The sequence below is a fragment of the Penaeus monodon genome, chromosome 6 (genome assembly GCF_015228065.2).
Source record: "Penaeus monodon isolate SGIC_2016 chromosome 6, NSTDA_Pmon_1, whole genome shotgun sequence".
Taxonomy (NCBI): Eukaryota; Metazoa; Arthropoda; class Malacostraca; order Decapoda; family Penaeidae; genus Penaeus; species Penaeus monodon.
This window is the reverse complement of record NC_051391.1, coordinates 41,053,821-41,066,320: the sequence shown is the minus strand read 5'-3', so window position 1 is coordinate 41,066,320 and position 12,500 is coordinate 41,053,821. Positions and strand designations below refer to the sequence as shown.

The window sequence follows — 12,500 nt, the reverse complement described above, 5'->3', positions numbered from 1 at the left end:
TTGCCAAAGAAAAACACACTAGGGTTTCTGGCTTTCGCTCAAGTGCTGAAAGGTAGATGATGGCACTTAGTGAGATTCGCATGCATATGCACAAATCTAGATTTTGTGTATCAGAAATATACTTCTTATCTTTCTCATAACTTATTCTCCTTCCAATATCAACCTTTTAATAGCTAATGTAAGGGACAGTAATTTTACTAAGTACTGGCAGTAATTATTTGGTAAAAGTTAGCAAAATTTTTTCACATACAACCTGGCAAGATAGGGCATGAATTCATACTTGACAATTAATCCTGAAGATTGTCAGCAGTCTTTGTTGCCAGAATATTCATAGATTTGTTGATCCTCAACAGTGAATGCCATAACATTGCTTGATTGATGGGTCAGGGGAAAATATAAGTCATTATGGGCTTATATTTACACAACATACTTTTATACTTAATATTGTTTGATATGATCTTTGACTTGTGTATTAGTCTTTAGATAATCACCCATATTCTTACATATAAATAATTCAAACAAATTTCTGGCTTGTGCCATGTTAGGTTGTGTGGTTCTAGGTATTAATTCGAAACAGGATAACATGAAGCAACTCTGGCCTTTGCACTTCATACTTGGTCACTAACCAATGAACTTTAGGGCAAAATAAAACTTGAACTGGTTCCTTACTTTAGTATAAATCAGGAAGGTTGACAAAGTCAATCTTGCTCAAGTGTGCATGGTGGTTTGCTTTCCTTTGCTAGTTTGCATTTTTTGTATCTTTCTCTTTAGATCTAAAGAACAGACATGTTAATCTGGATAATTGCTGATCAAGTATTTTCATGTTTAGTTATTTTTTGCAATGTTTGTGATCTTTGGATTCATTGTTGGTAATTATATAGATCTGGATGATCCAAACAGAGAGAATTAGATGGCTATGAAAAAGCTATAGGTATATATTAAAAAAAGAAAAAAGAAAATAAAAAGTATATATTAAAAGAATAAAAATGAAAATAAAAAGTATATATTAAAAAATAAAAATGAAAATAAATAGGTATATTAAAAAAAAAAAGAAAAAAAAGAAAATAAAAAACAAGTACAAGCAGAGTTGTTCCTCAGGGTCTGTGAATTTATGCTCATGTGGCTCAACAGCTACAATGTTTTGTAAACTGCCAAAGATAAACAAACCTCTACCTTGTGCATTGTGACAAGATGGATCCTGTACAGGTTGTCTAGTTATTCATTACATAAGGAATCAGTCCAAGGTCTATCTTACCAGAATGTATGTCGTAAGTTTTTTTTTCTGAAGTGCAAACCATGAGACCATAGACTTGCATCATGCAGTTCTGTTCTGGGCATACACAATGTAGTCTTGTTGGCCTTCCCTGAACACAAAGTGCTGAAGCTGTGGCAGTTGTTTGGCACTGTGTGGTAATCAGGTTGGATTTTATATTGTGTAGGCATTCCATTGTAGATCACAATGTATTTCGAGTAGATTTATATAATACACAAGCAATATATTGAAGGGAAAGCCGAAGACTAGATTTTATAATCCAGTCTTGAAAAAAATATGTTCGAAAATATTACATGTCAGGATATTGATGTTAGTGGTAAGGAGAAGGAAATGTTCTATATGTTGTCAAAATTAATTGTCAAACTTTATATTCCATACAGCCATAGCATGATATGTTATTATCCAGGTGATGCTTGAGCTCTAGATATTAATTGTCATATACTATATATACAGATTTCAAGTTTTATATGACCTCTTCCTATTTTTTATAGTTTCACTAACTCTCATTTCCTCAGTTCCTATGTTGTACTTTCTCTTATTGGCAGCGCACAAAATAAGTACCCGCAACCTATTGTCAGCTGAACTGAAACTTGTGTTCTATGGGTGATAAAATTTCATTGGTTGCTCCTTGTCAGACTCTGTCAGATGGTTTAATGAAAATGGGTGTCCATATTGAAAAGAACAGTAGATGTTCATCTGCTGTACTATGCATGAAAAAAATTGAAAGCTTATGAAAATCCATGTAGCTCTTATCCTAAAAGTTAGATAAAAAAAAAATCTTAATATTCAATACAAGGTAGAAAATGCTAACATATTTCATGCTTTTATTTAACTCTTTCATTGGAAGATATTAATATTATAAGAGAAAATACTTTTCAAGAAAGATGTTTAGTTTACCCTCCTAATTTTAGTGGTGGTTGTTAGGAAGGGAAATATAAACAAAACCGGAAAACTTAAATTCATGGTCTAAACCTCATTCAGTATGTAATGTTGATGTAGTATTCCAATCCCCTCTTTCCTTCAGAACCAGAATGCCGAAGGACAAGGATCTGAAGCACAAATCCAAGAAGCTCAAGAGCGAAGAGTCCTCAAAGCGCAAAGCTGACTCAGATGATGATGATACAAGTGATACATCGGTGGAGGTGAGGTTGTACCTGTGCTGAATAAAATACATTGATATCCCCCCCCCCCAAAAAAAAAAAGAAAAAAAAAAAAAAAAAAAAATCTTGGTGCAACAGTCTTTAAGTAGTAAGCATTGGAAGAGCTACCTTTTCCTTAAGTTAATGATTCTGACTTACACAGTCATGTATGATAAATGTAGGGGAAAAGGTATAATTGAGAGTAAAATGAATTCACATTGTTAGAGATGTATTCTGATAGGTTTGTCCCTCAAAATTACATGTTAATGATGTAATGCTGATGAAAATTTAATCTAAATGCATCAGTTGCATCTGATGCATTGCAAAGTCATTCAATATCATATACATGCCTGTATTAACTATTCTTGCTATTCTCCCCTTTAACCCATTCACAACCGCTATAGATTTTAGTAATGTTTGGTGAAGCCAGAGTGTATTAGTGCATATTGCTCTTTGCCAAAGGAATTGTCTGGCTCATATTGTGGGTGTGAGCTGTCATCCTAGTGATTGGGACATCAAAATAGAAGTTATTAGGCAACTGTAGTACCTCCCCTGTCCCAAAGTCACTTTGCCTAAAAAGTGACTTGGAGTTGTTAACCCCATTATCCTTATAGCCTGTATAATGAATTGGACATGAATATTATAATAGACATTTTGATATCAGAATTCTCTACAATTGCCATATCCCCCTCCATTGCAGGATGAACCTGTACAGAAGTCTTCATCTGGGGATCATAAGACCAATGAACAGGGGGAGCCCTTCTTGAGTATAGATAAGAACCGAAGGGTCACAATCAGAGAGTTCAAGGGCAAGACTTACATTGACATCCGTGAGTTCTACGAGAAGGATGGAAAGCTCTTGCCAGGAAAGAAGGGTGAGTGGGGTCTCATTTTTATATTCCTTTAAGGTGTATATCCTTTGTTCTTTTTTTATGGGCAAATACTATTTCATATTTTGTATTTACTATATTTTCTTCATTCTTTTCATTTTAACATTTAATAGTCTACATACTTTGACAATATCCAAAATTTTCTTTGTTTCATAAGAGGTAACAAGAGTATGTAAGAGTTTATAGTCTTTTGGAGATTTAAGAAAAAGGGGTGGGGAAATTAGAATGGCTGAGGTTCTTTCTTTATGAGTTTTATAAATTAAAGTGGTTTTCCTTTATCTGTTGCTAATATTTTCTTCTCTTTTTTTTAGGCATTTCACTGTCTGTTTCCCAGTACAACAACTTGAAGTCTGCTATGACCACTATTGATAAATTACTGTAGATCTGCATTCAGAAGTTCATGGGTGTATTGGTGTGTTCTACATATGGAAGTGTCATGTGATGTATGTTAATGATAAATGAAAAACAAGAGGCAGTTCATGCTAACTTTTGCATGGTAGTAATGATTTTGTTTTTACAAAATATCAGTCTCAAAGTAACAGTACCATTCCAAATTACTGATAGTGGGAAGAAAGATGTTCCTTTTTCAAATTTACAAATGAGAGTTTGTGTGTAGCTACGAAGATAAATGTTGAAGCCTTTTTTTATGCAATTTATTTTATGAAACACTATAATTTTTTAAAAAGAGGAGATTCATTTTGTCAGAAAACATCATAATAAAAAAACAAATATTTTGTTTGTCTTTGTTTATTCCTGAAACTATTGTTTGAAAGGAAATTTGTGTTGACTTATATTCACTGCATTATTTTCATTATCTAGTGGCCTGAGAAAGATATGCCATTTACTTTTTGAAAGTAAGTCATATTATATAATTATAAGATTCACAATATCTTGCATATTATAAAGTCTTCATACCTGGATCCACAGTAATCAAAAAGACGTAAAAATACCCATGCAATAAGTTGTAAAATGCTTAAAAAGAACAGTAGAATGTATAGTGATGAGTTTTTGTGAACAGTAGTGTCTTTGGATTGTTAGTGTCAGTATAAGTAAAAAAAAAATATGTAACAACATTTGAATTATATGAGCTTGATTAATGCTATGGTTCACTTGATATCATGTATGAAATACACACTTGTTTGATACTTTTCATGCCGGTAATTGATAAACAAGATATTAGCTATCAAAGTCAGATATAAAATTTTGTACAGGCAATGCTTATTTTGTTGAAGGAGCACATTGATAGATTTAAAATTAAATGATTAAAACATGCATACTAGAAAAAAATTATATTGGCCAAGAATTAAGAGGCTGATCAATAATATTGATTCACGTGATAGATATTTTATTTAAGAAAGTGCCATTATGACATTCAAGTTACCATACATTAATTTCAAATTTGCTATAGCAACTTTCGGATGTTGTGATTATATGTTCCCATTTAAATGTACATGATCTTGATCATAAATATGTGAAAATGTGAAAGATATTTATTTCCTGTGTATATTCATAACCTCTTTATCTTTTTAATTAATTAATTATTATTTTTTATAAAAGGCACTTCACACAAGTACAGTTTTTTACTTAAAAAAAGAAAAAAAGAAAAATCTTATCTTTATTTAGTAGCTGTAAGTTTGGTTTATAGTTTTATGTTCTAGTTACAATGTCTGTACCTCGAGTTTGGACAGAAACTTCAAAACCTTTTAATGTGAAATACAGTTCTGGGATTATTCCTTACAACCATATTTTTTACATAAATTTAAAAATTTTCCCTTTAATGCAAGAGCAAAAAAAAGTTTTTCAAAAACTGTGAATGGAAAGAACAGGTCAGTGGTCAAGTGAGAGGAACTTCCGCCACACTGGGTAGAAGGGGTTATAGGTTTCTTTACGTTGGTGGTAACATTGGAAAGTGCTCGGCCACCTCTGTGCTGGGGGTGAATCTTGGGTTTGACATGAAGGGACCAAAATGTCAATTAATGTGTTTAAATAAAACATTTTTGTATACTATACTTAATAGTATTTAATATTGGCATCTATTTTAATGCTGCAAACTGTTATTTGCATCTGTTTCGTTTTTAATTTGCTGGGCTTTTGTTTTCTTTCCTTCCCTCTTTCTTTCTTTCTTTCCTTTCCTCTATTTTTTTTCCCCATCCCTCTCCTTCTTTTGTTTCATTCCCCCCCTTTTTTTTTTTTTTCTTCTTTTCTCTTCTTCTCCTTCCCCTCTCTCTCCTTCCCTCTCGTCTCTTCTCCTTCTCTCTCTCCCCCCTCTCCTCTCCTTTCTCCTTTTCCTCTTTTCTCCTCCTCTGTCTTCCTCTCTCTCTCTCTCTGTCTTTCCTCTCCTCTCTCTCTCTTTCTCCTCTCTCTTCTCTTCTTTCCCCTCTCTTCTCTTCTTCCTTCCTCTCTTCTTCTTTCTCTCTCTCTCTTTCTTTCCCCTCCTCTTCTTTCTTTCCTCCCCTCTCTCTTTTTTCCCTTTCTCCTCTTTTTTCCCTCTCTCTCTCTTTCTTTCTTCTCCTCTACTCTTTCCCTCTCTTCCTTTTCTCTCTCTCTCTCTCTTTCCCCTCCCTTCTCTCTCTTTCTCTCTCTTCCTCTTCTCCTCCTCTTTTCCTCTCCTTCTTTTCTCTTCCTCTCTCTCCTTTTCTCTTCCTCTCTCTCCTTTTTTCCCTCTCTTCTCTCTCTCTCTTCTCTTTCCCTCTCCCTCTTTCTCTCTCTCTCTCTCTTCCTTTCCTCTCTCTTCTCTTCCTCTTTCCCCTTCCCCCCTCTCTTTCCTCTTCCCCCTCTCTCCCTCTCTCTCTCCTCTTCCTCTCTTTCCCCTCTCTTCTCTCTCCTTTCTCTTTTTTCTTTCCTCTCTCCTTTCTCTTCCCTTTTCTCTTTCTCCTTCTCTCTTTTTTTCCTCTCTTCCTCCCTTCTTTCCTTCTCTCTCTCTCCCTCTCCTCTCCTCTTCTCTCTCTCCGCTCTCTTCCTCCCTCTCTCTCCTCCCTTCCTCCCCTTCTCCCTCTCTCTCTCGGGCTTCCCTCTCTTCGTCCTTTTTTCCCTCCCTTTTGTCTTTCCCTCTTCTCCTCTTCTTTTTTCCCTCCTCCTCCTCTCTCATCTCTTCTTTCCTCTCTTTCTCCTCCTCTTCTTCCCTCTTCCTCTCTCTCTCTGTCTTCCCTCTCTCTCTGTCTTCTTTTCCCCCTCTCTCTCTCTCTCCTCTCTCTCCCCTTCTCCTTCTTCTTCCCTCCTTTCCCCTTTTTTCCGTTCCCTCTCTCCTTCTCCTCTTTCTTTCCTTCTCTCTTCTTTTTCTCTCTTCCCCCTCTTCTTTTCCCCCTTCTCCCCCTTTTCTCCTATCTCATCTTCCTCTCTCCTCTCCTCCTTCTCTTTCTTTTCTCTCTCTTCTTCTTTCTTCCTCTCTCTCTTTTCTCCTCTCCTTCTCTTCCTCTCCTCGCCCCCTCTCTTCTTTCTTCTCTCCTCTCTCTCTTCCCCTCCTCCTCTCTCCCCTCTCCCTCTCTCTATGTCTTTCCCTTCTCTCTCTCTCTCTCTTCCTCTCTCTCTTCTCTCTTTCGTTCCCTCTTCCTCTCTCTCTTCTCTCTCTTACTCACTCTCTCTCTCTCTCTCTCTCTCTGTCTTTCCCTTCTCCTCTCTCCTCTGTCTTTCCCCCTCTCTCCTCTCAATCTCTCTCTCTCCTCTCTCTCCTCTTCTCTCCCCTCTTTTCTATTCTCTTCTTCCCCCTTTCCTCTTCTCTTCCCTTCCTTCCCCTTTTCCCTCTCTCTTTTTCTCTCTCTTCTTTCCCTCTCTCTCTCTCTCTTTCCCCTCGTCTCTTCTCTCTTTCTTTCCCTTCTCTCTTTCCCCTCCTCTCTTCTCTCCTTCCTCTCTTTCCCTCTCTTCTTCCCCTTTCTTCTTCCTTTTTCTCTCTTCCCCTCTCTTCTCTCTCCTTTTTCCTTCCTTTCTCTTCCTCCTTTCTCCCCCCTCTTTTCCTTTCTCTTCCCCCCCTTTTCTTCTCTCTCCTTCCCCTTTCCCTCTCCTTTCTTCTTTTCTCTCTCTCTTCCCTCCTCTCCTCTCTCTCTCTCCTTCCCCCTCTCTCCTTTCCTTTTCCCCCTCTCTTTTCCTCTCTTCTCTTCTCTTCTCTCTCTCTCTTCTCTCTCCCTTCTCTCCCTCTCTTCTTCCTCTCCTCTCTCTTCCTCTCCTCTCTCCCTCTCTCTCTTCTCTCTTTCCTTTTCTTTTCCTCTCCCTTCCTCTTCTCCCCCCTCTCTCTCTCTCTTTCTCTTTCCTCTCTCTCTCTCTCTCTTTTCTCTTTCTCTCTCTCCCTCTCTCTTCTCTCTTCCTTCCTCTCTCTCTCTCTTCTTCTCTCTCCCCTCTCTTCTCTCTTTCTCTCTCCTCTTCCTTCTCTCTCCTTTCTCTCTTCTTCTTTTCTTTATCCTCCTCCTCTCTCTTCTCTCTTCCTTCCTCGTTTTCCTTTTCCCCCTTCTCTTCCCTATCCTTCTCTCTCTTTTCTTCTCTTCTTTTTCCCCTCTCTCTCCAAAAACTTTTCCACTCTTTTTCCGTTTAAATCCTCCCTTTTTTTTCTCTTCCCCCTCTTTTTTCCTCTTCTATTTCCTCCCTCCCTCCCCCTTTCTTCCCCTCAGTACCCCCTCCTCTCCTCTAAATCTCTTGGGTCGTAAATCTCCTTCCTTCCTCTCCAATTTCCCTCTCATTTTTCTTCCTCTTTTTTACTTCTCCCCTCTCCTTTCCTTCCCTTGCCTTTTTCCTTTTCACCCTATCTCTTACCACTTCTTTTTCTCTCCTGGACCCTCTTTTTTTCCCCTTTTCCACCTTTTCTTCTTGTCTTCAGCAATCCCCTCCTTCCCCTCTCCCCTTCTTCCCTTTCAAACCCCTCCCTTCTTCGTCCCGTTCCCTGGCATTTCTCCCCTCTCCCCCCTTTCCTTTTTCTTTTTTTTTTTTAACCTCTTTCTTTTTCCCTTTAAAACTTGTTTCCCAAAAAATTCTATTCTTTTCCTTTTTTCTTCCCCTTTTTCCCCCTTTCCTTTTTTTCCTTTCCCTCTTTATTCCCCTTTTTTATTTGTTCCCTTTTTCCTTTGGGTTTTCCCCCATCATTTCCCTTTTTCCTTCCCCCTTTTTTCCTTCCTCCCTCCCCTTCCCCCTTTTTCCCTTTTAAAAATTTTCCTCGCCTTTCCCCTTTCCCCGGCGGGTTTTCCCCGGGCCCCTTTTTCCCCCCCCCAAATTTCCTCCCCCTCGGGTTTTGTCCCCCTTTCCCTTTTTTTTCCCTTTTTTTTTTTCTTTTCCCCCCCCCTTTCCCCCCTTCCCTTTTTTTTTTCACCGATCTACAGACTCTTATATATCCTGGGGTTCCGAATGTAAAACTCCTCCATCTTCATACTTCACTGATTCCCCCACTCTTGACTCTTCTTACTTACCTTGATACTATGCATCACTGCGGTCTACACTTAGCCCTAGGCGCCTTCCGCTCCTCTGGTTAAAAGTCTATGGGTTGAATCAGAACATCTCTCCGGAGTTACGCACGTTTTCATCAATTTTCTCTCTCAAATTAATGTCCCTCAGTCCTGTCCTACCTGTACTTTCTCACCACGCCTACGTGTTTTCTCTGTCTGGATGGATGCACTTCTCTCCTATTCACCCTATCCTCATCTCCGACCCCAACTTTTTTCTACCCATAAACACCCGTCTTTGCTTCTTCTCGTATCTGCACCTGTTTTCCCTGATACACCAAAGTCAAACACTCTCCCCCCCCCCTTCTGTCCTTCTCACTCATTTTCTTAACCAGTACTCCAGTACTCACGTTTATACATATGCTTCCAAAACCATCTTGGCGCTGGATTTCCTGTATTTTTTTCCTTCATATACTTTCAACTTTCCACTTACACCTGAATCCAGCATTCTTGCATATTACTTGTATGCGATCCTCTTTGTATGAGAATGCATGTCTCCCCTCCCTTCCTCATTTTAGTATATCAGGGAAAACCGGAGCAGATACGAGAGGTAGGTATAAGCCAAGGCGGGTATTTAGAGGTAGAAACGAGCTATAGATCTGTAGGTGTACACATTCTAGAGAAAGGGTCCTAATACTCGTGGCACTGCATCCTGGAAGGGGAACTGCCTTGATTGATGATCCTTTACAGCAAGAGATGGTTCTGCCTTGGAGATAGCCTTGCATCAGAACATGCAGGTAACCCGGGATGCTTATAGAAGTCAGTTTGAAGAGAAGATTACCATACAGACCTTGTCGAAAGCTCCGGCGATACCGAGGGCAGTGACGATGGTGTCTCCCTCAGTGTCCCGAGGGCAGTGACGATGGTGTCTCCCACAGTGTCCACTGCGTCACTCCAGGACTGAGAAAGTGCCATTAACACATCGGATGTTGATCTCTTATTTCTGAATCCATGTTGCTAATTTGTGATAAGGTGATTAGGATCACAGAAACTTTCAATGTGGTCAGTAATAATTCTTTTAAATACTTTGCTGCGACTTACTGGCTTTCTTGTGTATAGGAACTATGCGTGCATGTTTCCAGATCCTTTGTCAAATCTCCCTCAAGCGGCACCTTAAAGTTCATCTGCACATTTATTTTATTTTATTTTTATTATTATTTATTATTATTATTATTATTCACTCGCTTGGATATAAGGTGTGCAGTGATGTTTTTGTAAGCTGCTTTGGGGGAGGAGGTACTTTTTCAGGATTGTCCACTTGCATTTTTATACTGAATTGTTTAGCCAAGAGTTCAGCTTTCTGGACAGATGTGACTGAATAACTGTTATCAACATCTTGGAGAGGAGAAATTGCTTAGACCCGACCTTGTTCCTCTTACGTGGATCTGGAAGTCTCTCTTCCAACGGCTGATTACCCATTGGGAAGTTTCTCTCATACATGTGCATGCTTCTCTGTGCAATGAACTGTTTGGAGGGATGCTGCTTAAGCCTTCCCCATGCCTTGTACTTTGCATCTGAGGCATACTTACATCTGTAGCCAAACCATGTGTCAGCCACTCAACATCGGTGTTGGTATTTCCAGTCATTGCTGCCAGTTTGTGTTCTTCAGTACCGGTGTATTTGCTTCCCAGTTAGCATTTCTCCATAGCCATATATCTCTCTGGTAGGATTCATGTATATATGACATGATGTTTAATTCTATTAAGATTGCGATATGGCCTGATGATCCAATCGTTTGTAAGGGTTTACACTTGACTTTCTTACTGATATTTGAATCAAGGGAACCCCCAAGGATATGTGTAGGAAAGTCTAAGTGATTTTGAAGGCCATGAACTCCGAACGGGTCATCAAAGACCGGCAGAATAAGGTGTTGGTTGAAGTCTCTAACAATTAAGGGGCTTTGAAATTGGTTTGTATATCAGGTAATTGTGTTAATAGGCACATAAGGGGGTCACCTCCATGCCATTGTGGTCGGTAATGACACACAGGAGGAATGCAATAGCAGTCTCCCCTGGAACATTGCCTTGTCAAGAATGTGGATCTCCAAATGATGGACTTGTATTACCTCCATGTGGTATACGGCAATACGTCCTCCATGGTCTCTAATACGATCACGCTGGTGCCAGTGAGTGCATCCAGGGTTCTTGCCAAATGCCTCAGTAACAGTGTCATCTTAGAAGGTTTCAATTGCGGCAGCTATATCGGTGTTTTCCCGGAGGATGAAGGAGTGGGTTAGCTCGCCAACATTGGTCCTAACTCCCCTCAGGCTGTAAGACAAAATTAGGAGTTTCGGTTTGCATTTGTTGCAACGACTCTGGAAGACAGTTGGCTCATATGGGAAGTATCCTGAGTGGCCATATTGATATGGTGGAGTACTGATAGAGCATATGTAACGATTTGGTATGAGTTCTACAGATGTTCACTTACTGAACAGTTGCTTTCTGCAAGGATAGATCTCAGTAGTTTTGCTTGCCGCAATTAAGCTGCATGGATATTGCAGGAATCCCGAGAGTGATCTTTTTGATAAACTGCGCAGACTGATGAGACTTGTAAGCATAAACACCTTTGGGATAGTTAGTCCCACAGGTTAGACAAACGTTATAAATATCTTTAATTCTTTGGTTGTTGAGTTGCTGCTGATCGGGTTTTCTTGGTGGATCTTTACGGGGACCTTGCAGGGCGCCTCTTTGTGTAGATGAGGCAGTGCGCCATTCCTGCAGCAGCTGTTTCTTGCGGTGGGCGAGACTTTCTCGCTCTCTTCATGTTTCTGGCTGTATGTATAGAAGGTATGAATGAGAATGAATATCTTCACAATACATGGGATGTATTGTGAAGATATTAATTCTCATTCATACTTTTTATACATTTGTCAACACGAAAACAGTTCCTTCTGTCTGTATACCTATCTGTCTGTCTGTGAATAAATTTTATAAAATTCTCTCTTCTCTTCTCTCTCTCTCCATATGTGTGTGCCTGTCTCTGTTTATCTCTTTTTTCCTCTGATTCTGTCTGCCTGTCTCTCTCTTCCTCCTCCTCTCCCTTCCTCTGTCTCTGCCTCTCTGCCTTTCTGCCTCTACCTCTCTCTATCTACCTCTATGTGTAAGTCTGTATGTCTGTCTGTCTTTGACTGACTGACTGGCTGGCTGGCTGGCTGGCTGGCTGGCTGGCTGGCTGGCTGGCTGACTGACTGACTGACTGACTGGCTGGCTGGCTGGCTGGCTGGCTGGCTGACTGCTGACTGACTGATGCTGACTGACTGGCTGGCTGGCTGGCTGGCTGCTGGCTGGCTGACTGCTGATGCTGACTGGCTGGCTAGCTGGCTGGCTGACTGGCTGGCTGGCTGGCTGGCTGGCTGGCTGGCTGCTGGCTGGTTGGTTGTCCAACGGAAGAAAGCTTCGTCTTTGGTTATATTTGAAGCATAGAGAGACCACCGAGTCTCTACTTCCAAGTTTCTTACGATTCCTTCGTGAATGGATCACCTCTTGTTGATGAAAGTAATAGTCTACCCGGTTATATGCTAAAAGAAAACAGCCGCCTTCAATTGATATAGAAAACGTAATGTTTTACAGGGGAACCTTAAACCTTATTCCTTTGTTGGAGGGTTAACGTATTCAGAAGGACTGAGCCCACTAGGAGAAAATCTAAGACCATTGTTGTAGGTACTAAAAAATTACTTTCACTGATAATAAGATTAATCTTTTGAAGTAAATCAATACGAGAAAGGCAACGAAAATGTATCGTGGAAAGTGCCACGCGCTTTTTGCGATTATTTTGCCCC

General features: G+C 39.8%; 1 protein-coding gene across 2 annotated transcripts in view; it reads left to right on the top strand.

Annotated features, from left to right (window-relative positions):
- The window catches only part of LOC119574467 (RNA polymerase II transcriptional coactivator KIWI-like), a 7,245-nt gene extending 2,458 nt beyond the window's left edge, over positions 1-4,787 (top strand). For both annotated transcript variants that reach the window (XM_037921700.1, XM_037921701.1), the window contains exons 2-4: positions 2,298-2,415; positions 3,113-3,287; positions 3,614-4,787. In XM_037921700.1, coding sequence (XP_037777628.1) covers positions 2,305-2,415; positions 3,113-3,287; positions 3,614-3,684 — 357 coding nt within the window. In that variant the 5' untranslated portion in view covers positions 2,298-2,304 and the 3' untranslated portion in view covers positions 3,685-4,787. The remainder of the gene's footprint in view (positions 1-2,297; positions 2,416-3,112; positions 3,288-3,613) is intronic.
- The last annotated feature ends 7,713 nt before the right edge of the window (positions 4,788-12,500 follow it).